We start from the raw sequence: 27881 nt of genomic DNA on the forward strand, positions 1-27881 counted from the left end.
ACACTTTAATTCACTAAGAAACCCAGAAATGGTATCCCAAATCAAAGAAGAGGCAGACGTGCAGGAAGTTTATAGAAAGAAATGCATTGAAATACTATGTATGGCAGTTAAAAACAAAAAAAAAAGGATATACATAAATAAACATTTAAAAGCCTAAGTTAAAACATTAAACATTAGTGTTCTCAATTCGTTTAATTTAATATGAGTATCTATCTAAAATGAGAAAAAACAACACGAAAAAAAATTAAAAGAAAAATAAGAAAAAAAGAATAAAGAAAAACACTATTTTTATACGCTAAATTTTAAGCTAAGTATTGCTACTTTTAGTTCAACTATGCGTGCGTGCGTCCAAGACCAATTCTCACATATAGTGTCTGCCCTCCTCCAGACCTCCTCCTCCCTTTCCTCCGGTCACCGATCACCTCCGGTCAGCGAAGTTTCCTGTCAGCCTGTTTATTGTTTTGTAAAGTTTATTTTTTAACCCATTATTGTCATGTTTTCCATAAAGAACTATACAAAAAACTGACCCATTTTTATAGGTTATCTAGTGTCTAGTGTTAACAAAAGAGAAATAAACATAAAATATAAACCTAAAAATGAGATAAAAGTAAAAGTAAATAAATAAACGATGCGCTGAAAATGTTAAACGAGAAACTCTTAAAAAATGTATGGCAGCAAGTTCAAAATATTGAAATGTAAACGCATAAAATGAAGAAATAAAAACTAAAAAAACATAAATTGTGCTTCTTATGAGAGTATTTAATAACGATATTGTATTTTCAAACGATATTGAAATAGAATAGAATGGAAACTGAAAAAAGGCAAAGTGGAATCGAGGGATACAGAAATGTGTATTTTTCGTAAAAGATTATTTAAACCTTAGAATCTTGAAGAGAAGATGATTGTCCCTGGTTATGTTGCGAAATTATTGCGAAAATACCTTTCAACATTTATTTGCAACGCACATTTTTATTCATAAATCTTTGACATGCCTTTTTGTAAATAAAATCGCAAACAAAAAACAAAAATGAGAGATCTAAATCGTAATACATTATTCATAAAATGAAATAAAATCGAAAGCAGTCGAATAGAGGAACTGTTGCAGTTGCTAAAAAAGAGACAAAATGCAATTGATTAGTTTTAATAACATTAATTGAATTGCTATTCAAAATAAAGATCAAATAAAAGAAAACTTAAGGATAAAGATTAGTTTTGAAAAGGATATTTCGGAGGAGTTATTATTGTATTTTTTTTTTTTTAAATATAAATATAAATCTGAAGAAATCTTCAAGGGAAGAGAACCAAGAATAAATAAGCGATTGCAGCGCCATCTATTAAACGGAGGTAACCTCACATTTTCCATATATGTATGTATGTAGTACTGCATGTACCGTTATGCTCTTAACCATGCCAGGCACGCATGCGCAGCGCAGAGCTCGAAAAAAGTACAATTTTGAGAGGGAGCCAAGTTCACTCCCCACAGAGCCGGTCTGCTACTCAATTGGAAAGAAATCCAAGCCGTAGAGGCGGCTCCAAGTCTCAGTTAGCTCCAAGAGGTTGGACAGTGCGGTTCGTCGTTCGGTTTTTGGATTCGGGTTCGGGGCGAGATCTTGAGAAAAAAGTGAAATAAAAAAAACGCCGGAACTGCGGCCCAAACCTGTTTTGGCAAAGTGAACACAACAACAATAGCAGCCAAAACGCATGCAAGTGACGAAACGACCTTAAGCCAGGGAAAGATATAAAACTTGGCTTAAAAAAGTTAAATATTAAAAGGATTAAGAGCATCGGTGACGCAGCCACTCGTAACAAAAAAAAAAAACCCAAAATGCTGTTTCGTTGCCTGAAGAGTGAATAATAAGATTTATAGGAAATTGGCCAGCCGGAGATACCATTATCGATCGAATTAAACAACAAAGTTTACGTGGCTAGGCAGCAATCTAAAAAACAAGACACGCCGAAATGACATTGAGGAACAAAAGCGGTAGCAACAATGTTCTTTGTCTGCGATTGCATCGGAAATTGTACTTACTGCCGGCCATATCGCTTTTCCTCATTTTCCTCACCTGCTCCACCCTGCTCCCCGTTGCCTGTAAGTCTAGCAATTAATTAAATCGCAAAACTTTGCAACAACATTGTTACAAAAAAAAAAAAAATGCAAAAGAAAGAGAAATTTTTAATGGCGTTACGCTCGAGACGGGGCGAAAACAAATTCACTTTCGTGTAAAACTAGAGAAACTGGTCTATGCTCGGTGGTGTTGGCTTACAGTGCCCACTAGGGGTCGCCACCTGGCCCAGTGGCAGTCAATCAGAAGTCGAATTGCTGGTTTATTAGTCAGACACCAAACACCAAACGAGTTTGTTGTCACAGTCTTTCGTTTTGTGATTTTGCTACACCGGCCGCGCCACTCTCTCATCCGTTCTTGTCTTTCTCTTCTTATCAATTCCACCCAGTGGCCGAGGGCGAGGAGGAGGATGGGCCATATCGTGGACAATATTTGGGTAAACTCAACTCCTACCACCACCAAGTGTCCGGTGATGTGTACGCTGTCAACGAGTACACCTTCCTGATTGTGGGCTTCAACTATGACGGCAACGGGGCGGATACGTTCTTCTGGTCGGGAGCCAGCAATCGGCCAGGACCGCAGGGTTTCATTGTACCCGACGAACATGGAAGGTGAGGATCTCATTTACCAATCCTTGATAAAACAATAACCATTAAAAAAACTGTTTACAGAACGAACATCCTTGATCGCTACCACAACAAGGACTTCACATTGACCCTACCAGACCGAAAGAAGATAACCGAGATCAAGTGGCTGGCCGTCTATGATCTGAGTAGTCAGAATAACTTTGGGGATGTGTACATTCCCGAGGAGTTTGAGCCGCCCAAGACCCAGGTGGGCGGAACCTTCTCCAGGCGCAGTCACAATGTGAGTAGCAGCAGCATCGAGATCCTGGACTCGAAAACCATTCGGATCAAGGACTTCACCTATGACGGCCTTGGCAAGAGGACCTTCTTCTGGACAGGAGTGGGAGCACAACCGTCGAGTCGAGGCAGCAAGCTGCCGGATGAAAGGGGATAGTAAGTAACATGATTAGTTTCTTCACTTTATATACTTCATGTCTCCAATTCCCAATTCCAGCCTTGATCCCATTCGGAAGTATAACAAGGAAACCATTGAACTCGAGCTGCCAGGAGACAAAACCATCTTCGACATTGACTGGATTAGTGTCTATGATGTGGCGGATAATGAGAACTATGGCCATGTGCTGATAAACGAGCGTTTGAATGTTCCTCCCTCTCTGGTCAAGGTTACGCCCTTTGAGTTCTCATTGCCCAATTGCCGGCAGCTGCACAAGGATCTACAGGTGTCCTGGGAGGTGTTTGGCCCGCAGATTACATTCCAGCTATCCGGACAGGTGGCAGCCAACGATTACATGTCCTTTGGCATATCCGGATCGGATACATCCAGTCAGATGATCGGCTCAGATGTGGTAGTGGCATACATAGACGACATTCGAGGCTACACCATCGACTACAATATCACATCGTTGGCACCCTGTGTTCAGGTGCTGGGCCAGAACAAGGGTGTCTGTCGGGATGATGTGGTTGGAGGCCTGGACAGCTTCCAGCTGAATACTTACAGCCGCAAGGATGGAATCAACACTATCAGCTTTAGGCGTACTCTCAAGTCATGTGAGTCCTATCGAATTTTTATTAAAACAAGGAAGGAAAATCAACTGCGCGCGGTTCTTAGATTTTGTAAATTTATGAAGATAGAAAGAGAATCGCTCCACAAATCGTTTAAGGGAATTCGCTCTAAAATCGGATGATTATTCGCAAAGATGTAGCCATCGCATTGGGCCATATTGACAATTGCATGTATTTATCATAAACTCGAAGGCGATACTCCAAAAAATTTAACAAAAAATCCAAAAAATATTTTGTTCTTAGATTTTGATGCAGAATTGTGGAGAATCGATCTAGAATTCGTTTAAGGTATTCCGCTCAAGAATCGGTTGGAAATTGGCCAAGATAGAGCCATCGCTGTGGGTCATATTGTCCTTCGATGCGTATTCCTCATTTTCGAAGGGGATCCCCCAGAAAATTTAACAAAAAATCCAAAAAATATTTTGTTCTCAGATTTTGATGCAGAATTGTGGAGAATCGATCTACAATTCGTTTAAGGTATTCCGCTCAAGAATCGGTTGGAAATTGGCCAAGATAGAGCCATCGCTGTGGGTCATATTGTCCTTCGATGCGTATTCCTCATTTTCGAAGGGGATCCCCCAGAAAATTTAACAAAAAATCCAAAAAATATTTTGTTCTCAGATTTTGATGCAGAATTGTGGAGAATCCATCTACAAATCGTTTAAGGTATTCCGGTCAAGAATCGGGTGGAAATTGACCAAGATAGAGCCATCGCTGTGGGCCATATTGTCCTTCGATGCGTATTCCTCATTTTCGAAGGGGATCCCCCAGAAAATTTAACAAAAAATCCAAAAAATATTTTGTTCTTAGATTTTGATGCAGAATTGTGGAGAATCGATCTACAATTCGTTTAAGGTATTCCGCTCAAGAATCGGGTGGAAATTGGCCAAGATAGAGCCATCGCTGTGGGTCATATTGTCCTTCTATGTTCCTTTCACCATTTTTTCAGTTAACCCCCCAGATAAAATTACAAAAACTTAAAACCTTTTGTGTTTTTTTAGCTGACGACGGCGACAAGGAGATCTTTCTGGACCGCAGCAACTATGTCGTTTGGGCTTTTGGCCAACTGGACTCGAACAATGAGCCAGCTTTCCACACTTACTATCCCAAAAGTGATATTTTAATCGATTTCAATACTACTGAGCCTGTCAATGACTGCTTTGCTTTCACCAAAAGCGTAGAGACGCCCCCACCATTGTGGGAACGTACCAGGATCACAGATGCGTAAGACGAATGAAGCTTTCCAACATAAGGGAGTTTATTTATAACTATTTTTATTGTTTCAGAACGGTTCGTTCCTTTAACGCATACCTAGGACCTTCAGGAGGCTTGCGGGGCTATCAAGGACTGACTGGCCATGTTTCCAGTGGCTTGGCCTGGTACATCAACGGCTATATGATACCGGAACTGTACCTAAAGAGGGGTCTAACCTACACGTTTAAGGTGCGAGGCGGCAACAATCCCCACTCACCGGAGCACTACCATCCCCTGGTGATCACGGACGATCCTCAGGGCGGTTACGATCGTTTGTCGGATGCCAAGCAGAGTGAGATTCGTGTTCTGGCCGGAGTGGAGTTTACCAGACGAGGAAGACCTAAGCCGACGGCAGCCGGGCCACTTTGCATCTCCAGATATCCTCCGAAATATGATCGCCGTTTGGATGACAACTTCGCCACCTTCAAGAAGTTCAATCGGTCGCTGATCACCGAGTGTGTGGACGAAGCACCTGCCCTGTTGGAAATCACTCCGAATATAACCTGGCCGGATACTGTCTACTACAATTCATTTACCCATGGCAATATGGGCTGGAAGATTCACATCGTGGATAGTTACAATAACCTGAGGAATGGAGCATCGGCTGCTACATCCATGTCCTTGCCCATTATCCTGCTGTCCCTGTACTTCCTATTCCAGTACTGACTGTTTTCCATAATTAGTTTCTACCCATAATCACGTATTTAGTGTCGTAGTCTATAATAAGCAGTCACAATCTATGTATTTGATGCGAGTGTGTAATGATGTGTGGTATGCTCAAGTTGTGTATATTATTATTAAAAAATGTATTTATATGCAGAACTGTGTTGTATTTTAAAAGAAAGTAATACAAGGCTCGATGTAGAGCAGAGATTGATAATAAAAAGTGATGTTAAACGTAGGAATTTGTATGTTTTCTCAGTAAAATTAACTCATTGCGTTTGTTTTGGATCGCAAAGATAACTTTAATCGCCCAATAAAAGACCAGGTTTATTGACAGTAAACTGTAAACTATTCAATTTATTGATTAGATTTGCGTTTTACTCAAAATTCAGTAGATAATTATTCGATTCGGCTTATGCAACATGTGCTAAACGAACTCAATCGAACCGATCGATCGTCTCACAGAAACTGTTTTTTAAAATACTTGACCAAAAAAGAGAGTATTTGGCTCTTGGATACACGGGTAGGTCTAAAAAGCCAGGTAATCATAAGAAGTTAGGGGACAAATGCTATCGAACAAAGTTCCACCGCAATAATGGAGTAGAGTTCGATTCACAATCAGTTATAGAGTTCGGTTTTTTTTTAGTGTTTCAACAAGTGTTCAATTAGTTATTCTAGTTGTATGTATATATGTTCATATATATATGTATATATATATTCGTGTATAGTATATAATCAGGCGTAATTGTATGTATGTAGATAATGTGTAAACTTTATTGGCGTTACAATGAGTTTCTCTCGCAATCCCTAGGACAATAATCTAATAATCAAACAGCAGCGCAGAATTGGTGTATTAAGTACACAGGTAACCGTCGCCTTTCGCTTTGTAAGATCTCTAAAATATTCATTTTTTTATTTCAGATACACTCTCTATATATAGTTGTTAATATCACGTTCATCGTTTAACCTTCTATCTTGTTCTCTTCATTGTTTGTTCTTTGTATTTTTGAATTTTTTTTTTATAGTTATAGAATCTAGCTTGATCTCGCTTTGAGTTTTAAACTACGTTAAGCCGAATTAACAATAGATATAGATATCTGTATATATTTAATATAAAGCGAGACAAGGTAATCGATATTGAAAATTTTGACACGGCCGAAAGGGGAAAACAGACGCCATCAATTTTGTCATTAGATATAGACGTAAAACATGCTCCCAATGAAGATTCCGTTTCCGTCTCCTCATCGGTTCACGGTTCGTGGTTTCTAACAAACTGTTCCAGCTGCCTGTGTAGCTGATTGTGGTAGGGAACCCGGTGCTTACTAATCGTAGTCGCTGCCAAGCACTGCAGCGTCACGAAGTTGAGCAGCGGAATGGTGCTGGTGGGATTGGAGGCTATTAAGTCGTAGGGCCGCTTATCGGCGCGATTCGGCTGATCAATATCCGCTCCGCACTTGAGCAACAGGTGAACAATCTAAGGAAACAAGTTAATAAATTGGTTAGAAAATAAATAGTTATTAAATAATAAATAAAATCACCTCATTGTCATAGTTATAGGGCTGACAGGCCACATGCAAGGGCGTTGATTTGGCTTCGTTTTTAATGTTGACATCGACACCGCACTCAATAAGCACTTTGATGACATCCGCATTTGGAAACACAGTCTTCTGAAAGGTTAAACATACTCTTTAGAACATTATTAATTCAAAAATTCAAATGTCACGCACATCAGCAAAGTTGTCATCGGTGATGTAGCCGCTCTTAATGACGTTTAGCCGAGAGGCGCAGAGATGGAGTAGAGTATCGGCGGTGCTTGCACTGCGCAGATTGCCAACGACCACAGTCTCATGTATTGCCTGGTAGATGAGCTTGTTTTGCGCTTCCGTGTGGACGGTATTTATCAGCAGGTAAATGAGGTGCGCCAGGCATCTCATTACGCGATCATAGTTCTCCTGCTGTCGCCGAAAAACTGGACGCAAGAGCAGCAAATGCTTTACAACATTGGCGCTTTCCGCCAGAGTCCGAAAAACGCCTAGGACATCTTCGAACCGCGGCAGAACATTGTCCTGATGCACAAACCTGGCCCTGGCATCGCTTCTTATGTGGCTGGAGTTTTGAACATGCAGATCCAGCATCAAGCGCACCAATGCCTGGGCCGCAAAGCATGTCTCGAAGTGCAAAATGGACCAGTTGGAGACGCGAACCTCGAGCAGGAAACGCCAAAGATCAATGCAACGCTGCAGCTGTAGTGAATCCGCATAAGACGCCCCCCTGGAATGGTATAAATTATTAGAAACAAAATCAACACGGTCCGCTTCCAAAAACCTACCTAAATGTCAGCCGAAATAGCATATCCTTGTGAGTCAGTCCCAGCACCCGTTCACAAATGAGAAGACTCTGTGTCCGCATTGCATCCATGTCCGTCGCAATATTGTCCAGCTCTTCCAGCGTACTGAACTCCACCGCATTCTCGTAGGCCGTTCGCAGTGGAACTTTGGGGATCTTCTCAATGTATGGGGTGTACGCGGCCCGGATGTGGTGCGCCATGCGCCAGTGTAGGATACATACGCGCGACTCGTTGTGCTCGTCCAGGAACGTCGACCCCATCAGCTCGTGTGCCTCCGCCAATCTAGCCGCCGTATAGCTAAGCTCTTTCTTCAAAAAGTCGAAGATTTGATGGGCTCCCTTTAGGCATGCGGTGCGCAGAGCATCGTCTCCATAACGACTCTTGGCATATGGATCGGCGCCCTGCTCAATCAGCATCCTGGTGGTGTCCAGTCGGTGTTCCTGGATGGCATAGTGCAGAGCCGTCTTATCCTGAATATCGCGTGCATTGATATCCGCTCCCTTGCGCACCAAATACAAACATAGTTGCACCGACTGCACTGAGTTAATCAGACAGGTGCCACCATTAATGTTCGGCCGCTTGATATCAGCCCCGTTCTCCACTAGAAACTTGACTGCAAAACAAATAGGTTTTAGACTTTTGGGAATGAAATTGTTATACAAAAATAGTCGGGTTTAATGGAAAACTTTTAATTGTGAGACCTGAACAGATGTTGAATCAAGTTTATTTGAATGCTAATGGTAGGTTTTAGGAAAAAGAGTGGATGTTGAAGGCTTGTTGGTATTTACTTAAAATAATTACTCACCAATATCGACATGGGTCATGTAGCAGGCACTACGCACGGGCGTGGATCCTGAATCGGAAGTGGCATTTATGTCACATCCGATTCGAACCAGGTACTTGACCATTGACAATTTTCCAGAGACAACGGCTGCCCACAGAGGCGATACATAGTGAAAGCTATTGTCCTCTGGTACCTCAAAGTGTCCTCTCTGCTCAATATCCGCCTCACATATGGTGATCAGATACTCGGCGATTACTACGGCTCCTCGCTTGCAGGCGATGAAAAGGGGGGCGCAACCATTCCGCTGCTTTCGCACCAACTCACGACGGGAATCGCGTGGCAGCCTGTGGGTTAAGATAGAGGTTAAGGTTGGTGTCTAGAGGATCGGAAATAGCCCTGTGCAAGTTCAATGCTTCGCGGGAAACGCTTAATGATAAGCGAATGGGTCTCCCGAAGTCATAGCTCTTAGCACAGAGCCCGCTCGGGTGGTGATTAGCATTTTGTAATGGATTTGGTTGTGACATACTTTTCCAGCTCGTGGCGAAGGTGGCGCGACAGCAGCGAGTCCTCCTGGCTGCGTTTACATTCTTCAATTAGTTCGTGACTCAGCTTGGTCAGCTCCACCTTGGGGCTGCTTTGCTTGCGTTCGTTTGCCATTCGGGGCAGTTCCAGCTCCAGCTCGAGGTCCTGCTCCTGACGGCTGCCTTCAAGTGAGCGCATTGCCAGTGCACGTTATCATTGCCAATGTCTGGTTGAGGGTGACGACTATGATTCTTGAATGGTTGGTGGGCGTGAGGCTGGCTGAATGTGTTTGTTGTTGGTGTTTAGAAAGTTCTCCCGAATGTCCTTGGGCCACTGCCCCGTATGCGGTGGCAGCCTGCTGCGGCAGTGACCTACTATCTCGTAAATTGGGTTGGCCTCTTTCTCTTGCCCAAGGCCGTTCCGATTACTTTCTTTTTTTGTTGTTATTGGGCTGGTTCGCTTTTTCTTTTCTAAATCAATTTTGTGTGCGCCGCAGCGTGCAACTTGGGTGCATAATATTTCGATTTTCGCGGTAAATTCGCAACTATTTGGAAAAACTGAACAACAAGACGATGTGTGGTAGTGTATTGGTGTCGGTGTGGGTGTGTCCGTTAACGTTTAACCATGTTTTTCCGTGTTTTCTGTTTATAAATAAAAGTCAGCAAAAACTCTGTAACGTCGAAACAGGGTGTACACAACTTCGGATGACAATAATTGAAACAGCTGCTTTAACAGCCGCGGTAGTGTTGCCATATTTTTTGCTTACTTAACAGAGTTTCGATCAGTTTTTTGGATTTTAATATTACTATTTATTGTTTTTAAAAATACTTATACTTTCCATATTCCTTATTGTGAGCCTTTTAATTTTTATAACGTAAAATTTGTTGAATTTACAAGAGCTGAGTGGCCACCCTCTGTAGAATTTTAGAGAGACCGTTTGTGGCTGCCCGCGATATGTGGCAACACTCAAAGACGCTCTTCAAAAAGCAAGCCAATCATTACTATTCCGCGAAGTTATTTTTATTAATATCACGTCAATCCGAGACAATATATTATTTATTTATATAAAAACAAAAAATGGTCAACGATATTGTCGCGGGACTTGATAGCAATAAGTGGGAGGGCTTCCGGAGCCTGCACCTTCTCGAGCAGCATCGCATCGATAGCTTCAAGGATTGGCCATTTTCGGATCAATCTACGTGCAGCATTTCGAAGGCATGAATTGATTTTAATTATTTATTTCTCATACATAATGGCCGCATTTCCAATACAGATGGCCGAAGCTGGATTTTATTGGACTGGCAATAAGAGGGAGAACGACACAGCCACCTGCTTTGTTTGTGGAAAAACGCTTGATGGTTGGGAATCCGAGGATGAACCGTGGAAGGAGCACGCCAAACACGCTCCACAGTGCGAGTTCGTAAAGATGGACACCGCCGAAAGGGATTTGTCCGTGAGTTGAATAAATTCATTTTAATAAATGCACTGTATATTTATAAACTGTGTTTATTTGCAGATTTCTCAATTCCTTCTGATCCTGGGCACCGTAGTCAAGGGGAATATTAATAAAAGCTGCAAGGTATTTAAGCAAAAATTTATACTGGACAACGAGGAACGCAAGGAGGAGTTTGCGAATCCGTTGAAATAGCGCGCATGTATTTTTATTTGAACAATTACCAATACATATATAGGTGGCTAGAATAGTAAACAAAGCAAAATTAATAAAACTGGGTGGCAACGCCAAACAAAACATTCTTTTCTGCCCTGGATGATTGTAAATAAACTTTATCAAATTGCGCCTTGTTTCGCGCAACGGTCAAAACAATTTAAACCATAAATAAAAGTCAGCAAAAACTCTGTAACGTCGAAACAGGGTGTACACAACTTCGGATGACAATAATTGAAACAGCTGCTTTGGTTTCAGCTGCATGGTTTCAACAACCATGTTGAAACGCAAGTTGGAAAAACAGAGAGCGAACCTGGAATGCGAAGAAAACAAGAGATTGGCCTTGCCAGGGGATGGGCCAACATCGGAACTGTTTCCTCAACCCCTGTGGCAGCAGTTCTTCAACATCGAGGCAAAGCTCAATGATAATTTGGATCAAATGATTCACCCTCTTCCGCCAAATGTTACGTGCATTTACAATCCAATAGTCTATGCGTCACAGCTGCATTGCGACTATTTGCGTCGTTATTTAGAAGGACCCAAGAAGCTAATCTTTGTGGGAATGAATCCTGGGCCGAATGGAATGTGCCAAACTGGCGTAAGTTTGTATTAATGGATAGTTTGTTTCAAAGTAAGATGGTCCTTTATCGAACCGGTATATACTTTCCTTTAACGCTTTTATAGATACCCTTTGGAAATGTCCGCACTGTGAAAGTGTTAATGCAGCTTAATGAAATGGTGAATAAGCCTCCAATAGAGCATCCGAAACGTCCTGTCATGGGCTTGGACTGTCTGACGGAAGAGCCAAGCGGTGTTCGCCTCTGGGAGCTATTTTTACAATTGGCCGGAAATATGGAAACGTTTTCACAGCAATGCTTCGTTCATAATTTCTGTCCTCTAGCATTCTTCGACGAAGCTGGAAAAAATCTGACACCCAGTGAGCTTAAAGGGCCCTATAAAAAGGAACTAGGGAAACACTGCTTAGAGGCCCTTGAGGAGGAACTGGTTTTGCTGAAGCCCATGGTAGTTGTGGCAGTGGGAAACTATGTGCGGGACATTTTAAAAGGTTCTAATTACTGCAAATCGGCTTCTGTTTCCGTTCTCCTGCTGCCTCATCCAAGTCCTCGATCCGTGAATAACGCCAACTGGCCAGAGAAGGCGAAGGCTTTCCTGGAGGAGCACAATCTGCTTCCATTCATGAAAAATGAGGCATAAAATCTTTTTTAAAAATTTGTAGATCTCATAATTGGAAAAGAATTTGTTTCAAGGGCCAATTTAGTATTTGAAACTGAATTTAGGTGACGATAAAAAGTACAAATAATATAACATTCCAAAAAATTAAATAATAAATCATTCAAAATTTTAAATGAGTAGATTAACGAGTAGATTTTCTTATTCGCCTTTATGGTATATCCCCCTTAAACACAAAATCAGTGTTGGAAAGCATCGCAACGTTTCAGCTGTTCGCAGGGCTGATAGTGCTGCAAAGCGGTGGAGAAGTGAGAGCTATTCCGACGTCTTTTGTTTTTGTTGACTGGTTTTTCGCCAAGTTCATAAGATTGTCCTTCCATGCCAAATGGCCGCCTTCATGGAGGAAGCGTTTATAGAGGCGCGACGGGCACGTGACGCTGGCGAGGTGCCCGTGGGATGTGTTTTCGTACTCGGGGACAAGGTCATCGCACGTGGCGGAAACGAGGTGAACGTCCACCGGAATGCTACTCGCCACGCCGAGTTCATCTGCATCGACGCCACTCTGGCCTACTGCCGGGAGAAGCGTCTACCGGCCCGTCAGATGTTCAGCGAGATCACAGTGGTGGTCACCGTGGAACCCTGCATTATGTGCTCTGCGGCCCTCCATACCCTCGGCGTAAAGGAGATCATCTACGGCTGCGAAAACGACCGCTTCGGTGGCAAGACTGTGGTTGACGTTGCCGCTGTTGTGGGTCAACGCATCGATATCACCGGTGGTGTACGAGCGGACGAGGCGATGGCTCTACTCAAGGAGTTCTATAAGGGCGACAATCCGGCAGCACCCCCTCAAGCCAAAAAGAAGAAGTAAATGGTCGTCCAAAAGCAACCACGAATCAAAAATAGGGAAGGAAATGAATGGGAACGCTTTACTTAATAGTCCAGGCCAGGAAGGTGTGAAGTATCAGCAGCAAGCTGGTGCTTTTTGTATATGTTTCTTTATTATAAACTTTAAGCGTAGTTTAAGGTATAATATTATATATGTATATGGCGTTCAGAACGTATGTTTAAACTATAAACATAAATACAATTACTGCATGAAAGCTACAACATTTACGTGTGTGTAGTCAAGGCTGTGCTTGTTCCACTGTCGGAGAACTACCCAAAACTATATGGTTTCCTTTCAAGCGCGCACAGTACATATTCAGTCCAACACCAATATTCTATTTAACCCTCCAGCACAAGAAGTCAATACCAAATCGCTTTCATATTCGTATTATCTAGAGTCCAGACTGTGCTGAATTTGTTTAGTTTATTTGTTAAATTAATGTATTAAATCTGATACAACAGAATCATTAAGACTACAAATGTTGAAGGGTTAAGGACAGACCTACGATACTTTCATTTCCCTATGTTCTAAGCTAAATCTTGAATTCGATCGTTTGCTGCGCCAGCTGTTGCACTCGGATGCGATTGGATTAATAATCTGGCTTGAGCGGCTAGCGAAGCAAACAAACAATGGCGTGTTACTAAGCATATTTATATTAATCCTAATTAAATGCGCAGGTTGCGGCGTCTATGGCCAATGTTGATCCACTCCAACGGCACGTTGCCACCCACGTTGTAGGTGGTTGGAGTGCAGTTGAGCAGCTTCCTGGCTGGTTCGCAGCGACGGCTCACGTTCCAGTAGGCAAATCCTTGAGGGCAGCGGTGGATCTGGCCCTCAATGCGTCCTGTCTGCTCGGAGTAACCACACTTCACGAACAGCTGTCCGCACTCGTCTTCGTTCAGCGCGAAGTGACCCTCATCCGGGCACAGGGGTGCCGTGGAGCTAATTTGTACCTAAGGGAATATTTTAATAAATCGGTTAATTGGTTTACTCCGTGACTCGATTCCCTTTAACTTACCACATTCTGAAGCTTTGGTTCCTGTTCGAACAGACTTGTCCTCTTCATATCCTTGGTGCATTTGTCATCAGGCTTGGGCTTTCCGCAGCTGCAGGTCTTGTCCTGGTACACAGTTCCGTTGGGACACTGGAAGACAACGATGTTCAGGTCGTTGCTATCCGAGCTCTCGCTGCACTGGTAGAACATGCCGCATTTCTCCGGATGCTTTCGGAATCCGGTAGGGCAGACAAACACATTCTGTCCTGGGCCAGTTGGTGGGCAGGGGGCAGTCGAGTTGGTGTCAGGATTCGGTGGTTGAGGACTGTCTGTGGTTGTTGTTTCAGTAGTAGGTTGATTTGTCGTGGTTTCAGGTGCACTTGTGGTCGTGGTTTCTGGCTTTGGAGCTTTGGTGGTGGTGTCAGTTGCTCCACCGGTGGTTGTCTCAGGAGTAACGGTGGTGGTGGTTTCAGTGCCGTTCGAAGTGGTTGTGTCAGAGCCTCCTGAGGTAGTCGTTGTTTCAGGACTTTCTGTAGTTGTCGTAGTTTCAGTACTAGCTGTTGTGGGGGCTTCAGTACTTCCAGAAGTGGTTGAGCTTTCCGTTGTTTCGGGTTCTATTGTGGTTCCTGGCGAAGTCGTCTGTCCCGAGGAGCAATTGCCCGACACCTGATCTGCGTGGTTGCACGTCTCCGTCGATGAGTCCCAGACCGTTCCTTTGCCGCATTTGAAGGCGTATACTTGGTACTTTCCATTTTTGGCCGCATCCACGCACCGGTAGTACCGGCTGCAGTCTTCAGGATCGGGGAAGAAGCCTTCTGAGGTGCAGTTATAGTTAGGCTGTGGCTCGGGTTGATTCGTTGTAGTTGGGCCCTCAGTTGTGGTAGTTTCGGAGCTTTGTTGGGTTGTTGTTGTGGGTGGTTCGTTGGTAGTAGTAGGTGGTTCCGTACTAGGCTCGGCCGTGGTGGTAGGTGGGTATCCCGGCATGTTCGTTGTTGTGGGACTGTAGCCAGGCGTGCCAGTCGAGGGCTCTTCTGTTGTGGTCGGTTTCTCCGTGGGCTTTGTTGGCGGCTTAGTTATAGGCTCTTCTGTAGTTGTCGGTTTCATCGTGGGTTTCTCGGTGGGCTTCGTTGGCGGCTTAGTTATGGGTTCTTCTGTTGTTGTCGGCTTCATCGTGGGTTTCTCGGTGGGTTTCGTTGGCGGCTTAGTTATGGGCTCTTCTGTAGTCGTGGGTTTCATGGTGGGCTTCTCAGTGGGCTTATCTGTTACAGGCTGCTGGGTTGTCGGTGTTTCTGTTGAAGGCTCCCTAGTAGTTGTAGGCTTGGTGGGAGGTCCTTCAGGCTGCGGTGTTGTGGTGCCCGGATCCTTCCCTTCTTCAGCCGGGGTGGTCGTCTCTGGCGCTTCAGTCGAAAGATTGGAGCACCTGGGTATGTTTTCCATGTAGTCACAGGTCTGAACATCTTCATTCCATCCAGTGCCCTTGGGACATGTAAAGTTGTACTTTCGGTAGGAGGATCCGACACTTATGCAGCGATAGTATTTGCGGCAATCTTCGGGATCTGCCATGTAACCCTCACCCGTGCATTCCGTACCCGCTGGCAGTGGCTTCATTGTGGTTGTCACAGGTGATGTTGTGGTTTCTTGCTCAGGATTCCCCGGGGTTGTTGTCGAAGAAATCAATGTAGTGGTGGTGATCGGCATATCTGTGGTGCTGGGAGGCACTACAGTTGTGGTGGTGATTGGCATATCTGTGGTGGTTGTGGGTGGTAAAGTGGTTGAAGGGACATCTGGCAAATCAGTAGTGGTGCTCTGTTGAGTGACAGTTGTGGTTGGGTTAGATGTCGTGGACGTTACGGGTTCAGCAGTTGTGGTTGGGTTAGATGTCGTGGAAGTTACTGGTTCAGCAGTCGTGGTTGTTCCGTTGTTGGTTGGCTCACAAGGCGGCTTCTGCGTGGTTCCTTCGCTAGTGTTGCAATTGTTGAAATTGTGGTTGCATGTTTGCAAGTCCTGGTCCCAAACGGTGCCCGCTCCACATTGGAAGGGGATGGCGGTAAATCCTCCCTTGTTGTTACTAACGCAACGGTAGAACTTATTGCAATTTTTCGGATCGGCCATAAAGCCCTCTGATGTGCATTGACCATTGGTGTTGGGGGATTGGGTAACCGGATTAGATGTGGGCTGACTGGTTGAGGAAGGCGAGGATGTTGTGGGCCTGGAAGTAGGTCGAGGAGTTGTAGATGAACCTGAGGGCCTTGAAGTAGAGGGTGTCTGTTGCGGCCCAGATGTGGTTGGCGTGGATGTTGGTCTTGCTGTGGAAGTTGCAGGCGTAACAGGCGCAGTACCGCCACACTCCTTCACAGCCCAAGGATGGTTACAAGCTTGAGTTTGGGCATCCCACACAGTACCGGGACCGCAGTTAAATGCCACCATATTGAAGCCACCTCTGTCATTATCCACGCACCGATAGAATCTGGCGCAAACGTTCCGATCCCCAATGAACTGTCCGTTAAAGGAACAGCTTTCAGAAGGATTCGAGTTGGTTGGCGTATTCGAAGAAGTCGAGGATGAACTGCCGCTGCTGGTTGATGAGGATCCCTGATTCGAGCTACCGCTAGACGAGGATGAACTAGAAGATGTCGTCGAAGAACCCTGATTGTTATTGTTGCTAGAAGATGAGGACGAGGATGATGAAGAGGAGGATCCACCGCTTGAGGAGTTGCCACTGGATGCAGAGCCACTGTTGGAGGAGGATCCTTGGTTAGATGAGCCACTGCTTGAGGATGAACCGCTATTCGAGGACGATGATCCACTATTCGAGGAAGATGATCCACTATTCGAGGAACTATTTGAACTAGAAGTGCTGTTGCTGGATGAAGATCCGCCCTGATTGACAACTTTTTTGCACTTAAGTGGCTTCGTCTGGATCTGATCTGGATGGTTGCAGCTGTTGGCTTCTGGATCCCACAACGTGTTCGGTGGGCAGGTGAAGGAGACCATTGAGAATCCGCCCTTACCGTTGTCCACGCACCGATAGAACTTTGAGCAATTCTCGTTGTCTGCAAGGAATGTTTCTTCGCTCTCACATTTTTCCGCAGGTTTAAAAGGTTTCTGGGTAGTAGATGAAGTTGATCCTTCAGTGGATGAGGAGGATGACTGGTTTGAAGACGAAGACTGCTGAGATGATGAACTTTGATTGGAAGACGATTCTTGGCTGGAGGATGATCCCTGATTGGTTGAGGATCCTTGGTTTGAAGATGATCCCTGGTTGGAAGAGGAGCCCTGGTTCGAGGATGATCCTTGGTTGGATGAAGATCCCTGGTTGGAAGATGAACCCTGGTTCGAAGATGATCCTTGGTTGGATGAAGATCCTTGGTTGGATGAAGATTCTTGATTGGAAGATGATCCTTGGTTGGATGAAGATCCCTGGTTGGAAGATGAACCCTGGTTCGAAGAAGATCCCTGATTGGAAGATGATCCCTGGTTAGAAGATGATCCCTGGTTCGAAGATGATCCTTGGTTGGAGGAAGATCCCTGGTTGGAAGATGAACCCTGGTTAGAAGATGATCCCTGGTTCGAAGAAGATCCCTGATTGGAAGATGACCCCTGGTTCGAGGATGATCCTTGGTTAGATGAAGATCCCTGGTTAGATGAAGATCCCTGGTTGGAAGATGATCCCTGGTTAGATGACGATCCCTGATTGGAGGACGATCCTTGGTTGGAGGAAGATCCCTGATTGGAGGACGATCCTTGGTTCGAGGAAGATCCTTGGTTTGAAGATGATCCTTGATTTGATGAGGATCCCTGATTGGATGAACTGCCGCTTCCGCTTGCCATGGCTTTGCATTGTTCCTTTTGGACATCAGTGGGATGGTTGCAGCCCTTCGTGTCTGGATCCCAAACGGTTCCTGGAGAGCAGTCGAAGGGTACCTTCTCGAAGCCACCATTTCCATTTTCCACACATCGGTAGAATCGAGCACAGTCTTTCTTGTCGGCTAAATATGTTTCCGTGTCCTGACATTCGCCATCGGGGTTGGATGGCTTGGATGTCGTTGACTGGGTGCTTGAGCTATTGGTGGAAGATTCGGTGCTGGTGGAAGAGCTCTGATTGTTGGAAGAAGAGCTCTGATTGCTGGACGATGAACTCTGCTGGTTGTTAGAGGATGACGATGAGCCTTGATTAGAAGATTGGTTGCTGGATGAGCCTTGATTGTTGCTTTGATTGGATGACTGACTGCCAGATGAGCCTTGGTTGCTGGAAGATCCTTGACTGCTTGATGATCCTTGGTTACTAGAAGACTGATTGCTTGACGAGCCTTGGTTGCTGGAAGACTGATTGCTAGATGAGCCTTGATTGTTAGAGCTTGAGGACTGATTGCTAGATGATCCTTGGCTGCTTGAGGACTGATTGCTAGATGATCCCTGATTGCCAGAAGATTGATTGCTGCTGCTGGAGGAGCTTCCAGAGTTGCTACCGCCACTGGATGAGCCAGACTGTATATTGCATTGCTTCTTTTGGTCGTCAGTGGGCAGATCGCATACTTTATCTACTTGGTTCCACACAGTCCCTGGCCCGCAAGTGAAAGGCACTTGCTCCAAGTTACCGTCCTTATCCAGTCGACATCTGTAGAATTTCGCGCAGTCTTTCTGGTCGGGAATGTAGGTGTTTTCGTCTTCGCATTTTGTGGGCACGGTCTGGTTGTTAGATGCACTTGAGGATTGATTGCCAGTCGAGCTTTGGTTGTTGGAGGATTGGTTATTACTGGAAGTCTGATTGCTGCTAGAGGATTGATTGTTGCTGGATGCCTGATTGCTGCTGGAGCTTTGATTGCTGCCGGTATTTTGATTATTATTCGAGGACTGGTTGCTGCTGGAGCTTTGATTGCTGCCAGAACCCTGCGAGCTTTGGTTTTGGTTGCTACTAGAGGACTGACTGCTTCCGGAGCTTTGGCTGCCGCCAGAGCTTTGGTTCTGGTTACCACTAGAAGATTGACTGCCGCTATTGTTCGATCCTTGATTGTTGCTGGAGTTGGTGCTGGACTCTTGATTGCTACTGGAACCAGAGTTGGATTCATGATTGCTGCTGGACGTGGAACTGGACTGTTGATTACTACTGGATGTGGAGGATTCCTGGCTGGAGCTGGAGCTTGAGTTGGAGCTGGATGTGGAGCTGGAGCTCTGGGAGGAGTTGGAGGAACTGGTCGACGAGCTCTGCTGGCTGCTGGAGGTTGAGTTCTGGAAACTGGATTGCGACGACTGTGTTGACGTTTGGCCGGCATAATAACCGTCGTTCTGGGGCTCCGCCTGATTGCGGCAGCCACCGTTGGCACGTACGTCAAACATGTGGTTGCAGGACTGCAAGGATTCGTCCCACGCCGTGCCGTCCGAGCAGCGGAAGCCGATTTTGTTATAGCCCCGTCCATTCGAGATGCAACGATAAAACACGGTGCAGTCGCTGGGATCGCTCATGAAGCCATCATCTCGGCAAATTATCGCCCCCTCCTCCTCCCCAGCGTCCGCAGCTCTCAGAAACGGGGAGCTGGAGAAGGATATGACAGAGACGCCACTGAGTCCTGCCAGGCCATAATTCGAGGGCAGACGATGTGCCGATGCGTAGGAGCGCAGCTCATTGGCCGCAGGTGTGACGGCCATGTTAAGCACAGCATTACGGTCATCCTGCTCGTAGACGTCCTGCTCCTGTTCCCACTTCCCCAACTCCATGCTGCTATCCACCTCGTTCACCTGATCCACGCACTCATCGCGTCCGGCCATTGCAGGCGGCAGGCACATTTTCAGTGAGCGGGAGAAGACCGCATCCTCCGGACACGCCAGCAGGTAAGGTTTAATGTATTGGCCCGACCGCCGCTCGCAACGATAATAAATCCGGCAATCATAGTCATCCGCAAACAAACCCTCTCCAGGACAGTAAAAAGCTACGTCTGAGAGGTCCAATGGCGATGGAATTTCTGAAAAGGACGAACAAGTAGAGAACTCCTTAGATTGTGTGATTTAAGTTAAGATTAAAGCTAAAAGCTATGCATTTTTGTATTTAAATATATATTTTTGAATATAAAAATCTTCTCTGCTGCTGGAAGCTATTTTGTAATAAAATGCCAATGCAGTTACTTTTTATAAATGACTAACGTTCGACCCTCTTGACTTCGTTTTTTTTGCCGAACTGGAGAGCTTCCATCTACAAATTAGTATGAGTTTTTTCCGAAAAGAGATATCCTGGCAATTTAAAATCGCCGGCTGGAACAAACCATTGAACTGAAACTTCCTGTTACAAATACCCAAGCCTGCATATAATATATGCATATAGTTCTACATACATAGAATGTTCACATCTATCTATAATATAGATTCCATATATATATTTTGCTCAATTTCATTTGACATTTTGTGCGCTCGTCTTTCGTTTTTCGCGTTGTGGGATTTTTCGCGCTGTCAAAATAAAATTGATAATTTATTGTCATTCAATGTGCGAGAGTCCTCTTATTTTGATTTTTTTTTCTGGTTTTCGTTGTTGTTGGTTTACGCAGACTCAGGCTGCCTTCCAATAAATTTAAATGCATTTATGGCCGTTACAGCGGAACAAATTCATTTCGAAAATGAATTGTGAGTATGTGTTTTTTTTCGGGATGTTTTTACCCAGCTTTACTGTGTTTTTTTTCCATATATATATATATTTGTTTGTATTTTTTTTTTAGGTATTGCCACTGAATATCTAAGGGGGAAGATGAGGGGCCGTGATGAACATTGCAAAGGCGCGGCTTAAAATTAGACCGGGTCTAGGCATAAATTTACATCAGTCACTGTCTGATATATTTGATTTTGGTTTTTCCCCTCCTTTTTGGGTTATTATTATTGGAGTATGTAAGCCTTGGCCAATGGTTTATGGCTAAAATTGCCGGAGGCAATATATTCCTTATGAAAATTGCCGAATTTAATGGCCATAAAATTTAATTATACCAAATGTGGTTAAGCAGGGCGGACAGGAATGCTTGTACGGAGAAAAAGTGTCTAAGATTTATGGAAACTTTGCATCCCAGACGGAGGTAAGATGGGTTTCCTAGAAAATTCATCTGAAACAAAACGTTTCCACATGAATATTTAAAACTTTTCTAGTGAAATAACTATCTCATTCTCGGGTATTTTGAGCTTATTTTTAAGAAGAGCAATAAGGACAAGAGGTTAACAAGTTTAATTGAAAAAGCATTGCTTAAATAGTAGAGGAAAATTATGCAATTTTATTTCCACAAACGGAAAATGAATCGAGACTTTTATTGTTCTATTTAATTTAAATTCTTATATTTTCTTTAACACTTTTGCAGATTTTTTGGGAACTGATGGCATTTAACTTGATGATGCCTATTTGCATCACTGAACGGAAGCTTAAATTTTAAATGCAACCTCTTGCCGGGGCTTAACCCAAAATCCAGTATACTAATTTAATATAACGCTTCACAGGCCACGGCTTGACTCGCTGCTCGTTGGCAAACAAACATAAAGTTTCAATTTGTACACGAAAGCCCAAAAATGCTAAACCCATTACCCAGATGGCGGATGCCCCGGGGTGGAAGAGGAATTGCTAGTGGTGGGGCTGTGCACAATGGAGAGGGCTGGGGAGGATGTGTGTGTGTGCAACAGGGTCAGAGGGCAAGGGTGGATCCTTGTCGTCGCCCTCCAACGTTGAGGGAAAATTGACCGTTTTACGATTTTAATTATATATGATGTGTACTTTAGAACTTATGCAAAATGAAACGAAAGGAGAGGTTGCGCCACTGCGACCACAAACTTATGCGTTGCCCCACGGAGCTCCTACCCTGACACCCCGCCACCAACCCATTGCCCTTGGTATGCAGATATATATATGGTCTGGCATCTGCCAACCGGGAGCAGGCGTAACATGGGTTAGCCACAATCTGACCGCAGAGCATGGCCGCAAATAGTTTTGGATATGCCATTGCCACGCACCACCCCACTGAGAGAGTCCACCTTCCCCCATTCCAGAGCAACTTGCTCCTCGCCAACCCAGCAACCCACCAGCCCAGGTTGTTGCATTAAAATTTCAATTTTGAACATTTAAGCACGTTACGGTTTACGAAAATTTAGTTATAAAAGCATTCATAAGCACACACACCTAGTCTCGGTAAATATTCCCTCTATTTTTATAGTATTTTTTTTGCACAATTTCTGCCGCTGTAGGCATAATTTTCGTGGGCAGTTTGTTGGCCAGCCAGCTGGCAAAAATGACAAATAGTGATTTGTATTTTTCACTTTATTTTCCTTGATAATTAAATATTTATTGAGTGGCTGGTTTGTGCGGTTTTATGTTTCCATCCCCACTCCCAGTGGCCATCCCTTTTTGGCCATAAAGAGCTCTAGCTGTCATTGAGTTTGCTTCGTTGAACAGCAATGTCTGTTGTTTAAAATTTAATTTGATAAATAGAAAACATGATTCGATCCAGCGGCAGGAAGATCTTACCCCAACTGGGCATCTGTAATTTAGTTGTACATTCTGTGACAGTGTTTTTGTTATATTTTGGTCTAATGGTTGTTTGTTTTTGGAGGTTTTCACGAAACACCAACTTGGGACATTTAAGTGTGCTATTGTAGTAGCTCCGGGCAGTTTCTGGTGTGTGTTCAGTGGGTTGTTCAATTTTGTAGCGAAAGGGAAGAGTGAATTTTACTTAATTAGTCATTAAAAGTTTCGTCATTATAATCAGTGCTCGATTTCAGAAGCTTCAGCGGGGTATGGAAAATAGGAAAACCAACTACACTAATCTTCCGTTTATTAGAGCAGAAGGTAGGTTTAAAAATACTTTTAAGAATACATTTTTTTTTACTTTTTTGAATATTTTTTTTGTGTTTCTGACTTTACGCTTCTCGGTTCGAAACTACATCATCTCCCAGCATGGTTCGGTGACTTGATTGTATTAACATGCCGAGTGCAATAAAAAAAAGGACAAATCCAAATGTCAGTTAGCAGCCCGGCATTAGCTGTTTGTCGCATCCTTTAAAATCCTTCACTCTGGCTGTGTTTTTCTCTATTCCCCAATCCCACTGGTCCGCTGGACCAAAACTCCCCAAGGGGCTTGTAGTTGCAAGTTGTAAATATGATATTTGGATTTTTGAGCTTTTGGGCCATCGTCGGGTTAGCAACTCGGTAATTTCATTTGCCTCTGGTGGCATTTTGCCGCTGTGCCTTTTTGCTGGGAATGGGAAACGTACTATCCGTATGTACGTGTTGGCCGTACTGGCAGTCCTGGCCATGGTAGTTCTGACCAGTATTTTCATTTCAAGTGCATGTTTATGCCACGCCCATTTCATTTTAGCCGCTCTACAGCTCAAATTTCATGGTGGCAAATGACCAGCTACAGGAAATTCAATTTATTATGCAGCTTGACAGTTTTTAGCCATTTTCTCTCTAAGATGACAGCTGCTCCGGCTCATGTCCCGTGCTGCTCCTCGCCTGCTCTGCTCCTTCCTCATGCCCTGATCCTGGGCTGCTGCTTTCTGACAGCTGCAGTGGATGAAACAGAAAATAAAAATGAGTGAACTCCTCGCTAATTCTGGCATCTGTCTGGCTTCATTTTAGAATCTCCTTTCTTATTTTTAGATTCTCGCCAACCGATTTCGAATGCGATGCGCCAGATGCATTTGAATTTCGCGCTGCGCTGCGCTCCAGTAGATTTTAATATTGGCAATGTCCTTGAGGGCATCGATTGGTCGCCATTCCCATTTTCGCCTGGCCAACAGTGGCAGTCATTACTCATACGCAGCGTGTGACACAATCGCCACTATGCATTATTCATTGCGATGCGGCTTCGGTGGATAAACTTGTCGGAAAAGCTGCCGACAGCTGGCAGGAAAATGTTAAATATTTAAATGCCTTTTCCCCCAAACCGAACTCAAGCCAGCTTGCTGGGTGTTGCCTTCAACTTGGAGCAATTAATTTGAATTTGAACTATTTAGAGGCAACGGCACTCATCGTATCAGAGTGATTCTGGGGTGGAGGACGCCGTATCGTACCCAGGACTTTCCATCGTGCCGGTAAATTAAGCATAAAGCGCTTTTAGTTACAATCACGTTCGTCTCAATTAAACTACATTAAATTCAATTAGCAGGCAACAGGAACACGAAATGAAAGCAACATTGTCATTACGGTTTCAGGCTATGGCAACGACCATACACTGAAAAATAATATACCTTCTAAAAAGGTTAAATAAATACTTTGAATATGATATTTATAATCTAAGAATCTTTCTTGACAGGAAGTTTTTAGGGATGACTTGATTGTACCATAATTTCAATGCATTTCTTTAAGTGCATTGGGAACGTCTTCAGGGCAGGAGAAAAAGGACTCAAGACACAGGACGCAAGATAGCAAAATGGGTGAGGGTGGCAAAAATCTAGCGATGGCCTGACTGACAATTGACTTTCATTATTTCCTACATTCCTGGCTGCATTATTGAGGCCTGGCGCTGGGCATATTTGACAGGACCAAGAAGTACCCGATTCCTTAGTGCTGCTGCTCCCCACTGCTGTTGCTGCTGCTGCCTTGGCGTGTTAGTTTCCTTGTGTAATTAAGTTTAATATTTAATTTAATTGCATATAGACACACAACTACAACGTCTCCGGGCGTCATAAAAGGACACGCGCAGAGACAATGTTGGCCATTTTGCTGCTGCTAACTGAAATTATGATGAAAGAACCAGCAGCGCCAGTAGCGAAGGCAAAGGCTTTTACAGTTGGGTGGCCAAAGGGGATAGGCCCTGGGAGTGGGTAAGCTCGCCAAAGAAAGCCATAAAGGTGAAGGTCAGTCTATAACTTCCTCGAAACCAGTACGTGCTCGTCTTAGGCGGGACTTAGCTCAGTGCCCGATGTCCGGTTATCCTGTGCGGGAGTGCCATGGTCAGTTGCTTCCTTGGTAAGTTACTTCATTTGGCGCCACAGCGAGCTGCTTGGGGCTGCATTATTATCATTGGAGTTTCCCCCCAAACTGGTCGCTAGGCTGACCGACTTATATTATGTCCTTGGTGCAGGATTATGGCGTGTTAGCAGGTAGTTCGTGGCCCCTGCCACCTCTTCAGTATGTCCATACATACAGAATATATACTGTATAGCTGTATAGCTGGGCGGGAGTTGGGCTAAGTTGGGTCGTGTAATGAATTGTGTGCCAGGCAGCTTGATGTTTTGTTTGCTGCTCAATTTACTCAGACAGTTAATCACATTGCGTGAAAGCTAATGTCATTAGGAGAGCTTCGTGCTCCGTTTACACTGGCACTTACTTTGGGTTTATCTCAAAGTATGGCGAATGAAATTAATTTTGCATTTTGTGTCGATATGTTTATTATTCCGGCTTAAATTCGGTTAAAACTTGTGCTATTTGTTAAGCAAAGTGATATTGTGCAGGTAAAATTAATGTTTAACGTACTAAAATACATCTTCACTATTGATTTGATTAAAGAACGGAGAGTTTACCCTCTTATTACTTACACTTAGCTTAAATGCAGAAAATTATACTGGATAATCAAATATTCTGCTACTGCATCCTTGTAGCTTGAACAAAGTCCCCAAAATTTGACCTTTAAGAAGCCAAGCATATTCATTCTATGAAAACTTTCCCTAGAACAATTGATCAAATTTTTAGCCATTGTTCGTCCTTATTGAAAAACGCAGGTTTCCGAAACACCCTCCCATACCGTGCACCTTTGATACCCATAGCTTGATTACGGCTCCGCCACACTGCAACAATAGCCACCGGATATTGGGCGTATAAAAAGTTACATATGTATAGCACAACTTTTCTTGCCAATTGAAGGGAGTGTGTTCTTGAAGGCCCGGGGGCCTTCAATTAATTTCATTTAGGGAGTGGCGCACAAAGATGCTCCCAGCTATAGCTAAACACGCCCAAACAAAGGAGCCCACACACGCTGCGCCATATACACTGTAGTACATTCACAATATTTTCAATTAAGCTTCTACAATACCAGAGGAATACTAACAATTACAACATGTACGAGTGCAAATAGGGCAACACGCTTTAAAGGATGTGCAAAAGGAGTCTGCAGGAGTCTAAAGGAGTCAATGAACTGTATTATATTTTCATGTTCTGAAAGAGGCTATCCTTATCAATTTATTTTTAAATTATTCGTAAATTTTCATTTGAAGATTAATTCATTCGGAAATTTTACTTTTAATTATTCCAAATTGGAACTTATTGAAAATAAAAAAAAATATATGCGAAATGTTTTCTTCTGCAATATTTAATTTATAAACTGAAAATAAATATAAATAAGTTTAATTAGAGAATTCCAGACTAAAGCCAGGTAGCAACGCCACCCAAGAACCCGACTAAATTGAAAAACCAGAGCGAAAAATGTTTTGATTCTACTGTTCCAATTACAGAAAATGTACGACAAAGAGGAAACCAAAGGATGCAGAAAAAGTAACTATTACGTATATTTGGCAAATGAATTGCTGACAATTAGTTGAATTTGTGGAGACATCCAGCCGGGGCAAGCTGGAAAGCTTGCCAAAGAGCAATCAAAGCAGCTGCCTCCCTGCAGGCGGCACTTGATGTGATACTAAATTCCTGGGCCATTGCTGTTCCAATTGAAGTTGTTCTTGTTTTTGTGGTGGTGTTATGTTTGAGCAAACTTTTGTATTGCATTAGTTTGGTGTCAATAATAATAAAATCTTGCGCCGCAGCTGCCACACATTCGCCCACAGTATTTTTCCTTCAAGCGCTGGAATAAGGGGACACGTTTCTGACGAGCTGTCGTTGGACTAAGAAGAGGTCATTACCATTTAGAAACAAAACAGGTAAAATGACATGAATTAACAATTAAGCGCTTTTAAATGCTCCAACGCAGACAGTGAACTTCTTGAGAAACACAAAAGACTCAAGCTCGACAACCTTCCGGAAGCAATTTTATATTCGCAGTTTCCAAGAAAAGAATAGAGTCGCATCATCTTCAGCTGGACAATCAAAGAGTCAACTGCTTGCCATAAAAATCCAAGCGTCTAGTTGCAAATTGCAATCCAAACTATGCACGTGTTAATTATTTATGCTGCGATCCCCGACCCAGTGGAATTCCACTCCTGGCCCGATAAATCAGTTGGCCATAAGAGGCTATCGCCTCGTAAATTCCACCTCCTGAACAAAAACAAAAAAGGAAATTTCCTCGAATAAATTATACAAATTATTTTTTAACTTCCAGTTCTACAAACGACTGAGATTTCTGCGGCAAGAACACTGACAAAAGAGGGTTCTTCAAATCGGAGAAATTGTATAAAGATGTGGTACTCCCAACTAAGCCCCGCAGAGGCTCTACTAAACATATATGTATTCTGTCAGTGTTTATCCTAGCTTGTGGCTGGTGTCTTGTTCTTGGGCAAAAGTTATGCACAGACAAATCGCTTATTTAGATTACAGCTGACAAGTGTAGTCTTGGGGGGAAGATTTCAGAGGCAGAGACAGAAGTAGAAGGAACAGAACGCACGCATGCGCAGATACATAGATACATCCGCAACTGGTTGCGAGATCTTCATTCTGTGGCAATTTTCGCCTAAGTTGTGGTTTCTTTTACCTGAGGCGTGTTCGCCTTGTTCGACAAACTAAGAAACTGTCTACTTAGGTTAAGCTCGCCTCTTGACTAGCGTAATTGAGGGTCCGAATGGAAACCCGGTGATCATTTTCAATTAGATACCCCATAAGGGGCGTGATTTAGAAGCTGCTGTGGGTAAGACGGTAGCTTCATTTTGATTGTGGGATAAGTCCGGGAGCATCGTTTATAAAGCCAAAGCTAACGAACCAATAACTTGAAGCACTTTGCAGATTGTTGTTAGATTAGCGTTCG

The 27881-nt window shown here is 43.8% G+C and overlaps 6 protein-coding genes across 6 annotated transcripts in view; 4 read left to right on the forward strand and 2 right to left on the reverse strand.

Moving 5' to 3' along the window:
* The first annotated feature begins 1211 nt into the window (after positions 1-1211).
* LOC6500914 (protein Skeletor, isoforms B/C) lies at positions 1212-5867 on the forward strand. The gene is made up of 6 exons (XM_001954118.4): positions 1212-2089; positions 2452-2674; positions 2735-3082; positions 3144-3697; positions 4714-4936; positions 4999-5867. The coding sequence occupies exons 1-6, from the start codon at positions 1960-1962 to the stop codon at positions 5630-5632; spliced, it is 2112 nt and encodes a 703-aa protein (XP_001954154.1). The 5' UTR covers positions 1212-1959; the 3' UTR covers positions 5633-5867.
* Positions 5868-6701: 834 nt separating this feature from the next.
* LOC6499682 (protein fem-1 homolog C) lies at positions 6702-10015 on the reverse strand. The gene is made up of 6 exons (XM_001954119.4): positions 9287-10015; positions 8782-9104; positions 7959-8589; positions 7357-7900; positions 7168-7296; positions 6702-7103 (listed from the first exon to the last, which is right to left on the reverse strand). The coding sequence occupies exons 1-6, from the start codon at positions 9478-9480 to the stop codon at positions 6879-6881; spliced, it is 2046 nt and encodes a 681-aa protein (XP_001954155.1). The 5' UTR covers positions 9481-10015; the 3' UTR covers positions 6702-6878.
* A 189-nt stretch (positions 10016-10204) lies between these two features.
* On the forward strand, positions 10205-11032 carry LOC6500915 (baculoviral IAP repeat-containing protein 5). The gene is made up of 3 exons (XM_001954120.4): positions 10205-10497; positions 10556-10735; positions 10799-11032. Exons 1-3 carry the CDS (start codon positions 10360-10362, stop codon positions 10928-10930), a joined length of 450 nt encoding a protein of 149 aa, XP_001954156.1. The 5' UTR covers positions 10205-10359; the 3' UTR covers positions 10931-11032.
* Positions 11033-11167: 135 nt separating this feature from the next.
* Positions 11168-12321, forward strand: LOC6500916 (single-strand selective monofunctional uracil-DNA glycosylase). The gene is made up of 2 exons (XM_032449536.2): positions 11168-11546; positions 11633-12321. The coding sequence occupies exons 1-2, from the start codon at positions 11211-11213 to the stop codon at positions 12161-12163; spliced, it is 867 nt and encodes a 288-aa protein (XP_032305427.1). The 5' UTR covers positions 11168-11210; the 3' UTR covers positions 12164-12321.
* Positions 12322-12397: 76 nt separating this feature from the next.
* LOC6500917 (tRNA-specific adenosine deaminase 2) lies at positions 12398-13243 on the forward strand. Its single transcript, XM_001954122.4, has one exon. The coding sequence runs from the start codon at positions 12525-12527 to the stop codon at positions 13005-13007; it is 483 nt and encodes a 160-aa protein (XP_001954158.1). The 5' UTR covers positions 12398-12524; the 3' UTR covers positions 13008-13243.
* Positions 13119-27881, reverse strand: part of LOC6499681 (serine-rich adhesin for platelets) — a 48855-nt gene continuing 34092 nt past the window's right edge. The window contains exons 5-6 of the mRNA XM_001954123.3: positions 14044-19979; positions 13119-13978 (exon numbers count right to left, since the gene is read on the reverse strand). Of these exons, the coding sequence (XP_001954159.2) occupies positions 13691-13978; positions 14044-19979 (6224 nt within the window). The 3' untranslated portion in view covers positions 13119-13690. The remainder of the gene's footprint in view (positions 13979-14043; positions 19980-27881) is intronic.

Source organism: Drosophila ananassae, chromosome 2L (assembly GCF_017639315.1).
Source record: "Drosophila ananassae strain 14024-0371.13 chromosome 2L, ASM1763931v2, whole genome shotgun sequence".
NCBI lineage: Eukaryota > Metazoa > Arthropoda > Insecta > Diptera > Drosophilidae > Drosophila > Drosophila ananassae.

Excerpts from the sequence above, each read along its gene's own strand:
- LOC6500914 (XM_001954118.4), top strand. The coding sequence starts at position 1,960 with ATGACATTGAGGAACAAAAGCGGTAGCAACAATGTTCTTTGTCTGCGA. Across the intron at positions 2,090-2,451 it reads CACCCTGCTCCCCGTTGCCT|TGGCCGAGGGCGAGGAGGAG; the intron begins GTAAGTCTAGCA and ends AATTCCACCCAG. Across the intron at positions 3,698-4,713 it reads TAGGCGTACTCTCAAGTCAT|CTGACGACGGCGACAAGGAG; the intron begins GTGAGTCCTATC and ends GTGTTTTTTTAG.
- LOC6499682 (XM_001954119.4), bottom strand. The coding sequence starts at position 9,480 with ATGCGCTCACTTGAAGGCAGCCGTCAGGAGCAGGACCTCGAGCTGGAG. Across the intron at positions 7,901-7,958 it reads CTATTTCGGCTGACATTTAG|GGGGGCGTCTTATGCGGATT; the intron begins GTAGGTTTTTGG and ends ATACCATTCCAG. Across the intron at positions 7,104-7,167 it reads CCTATAACTATGACAATGAG|ATTGTTCACCTGTTGCTCAA; the intron begins GTGATTTTATTT and ends TTGTTTCCTTAG.
- LOC6500915 (XM_001954120.4), top strand. The coding sequence starts at position 10,360 with ATGGTCAACGATATTGTCGCGGGACTTGATAGCAATAAGTGGGAGGGC. Across the intron at positions 10,498-10,555 it reads CTACGTGCAGCATTTCGAAG|ATGGCCGAAGCTGGATTTTA; the intron begins GCATGAATTGAT and ends TTTCCAATACAG. Across the intron at positions 10,736-10,798 it reads CCGCCGAAAGGGATTTGTCC|ATTTCTCAATTCCTTCTGAT; the intron begins GTGAGTTGAATA and ends GTTTATTTGCAG.
- LOC6500916 (XM_032449536.2), top strand. The coding sequence starts at position 11,211 with ATGGTTTCAACAACCATGTTGAAACGCAAGTTGGAAAAACAGAGAGCG. Across the intron at positions 11,547-11,632 it reads ATGGAATGTGCCAAACTGGC|ATACCCTTTGGAAATGTCCG; the intron begins GTAAGTTTGTAT and ends ACGCTTTTATAG.
- LOC6500917 (XM_001954122.4), top strand. The coding sequence starts at position 12,525 with ATGGCCGCCTTCATGGAGGAAGCGTTTATAGAGGCGCGACGGGCACGT.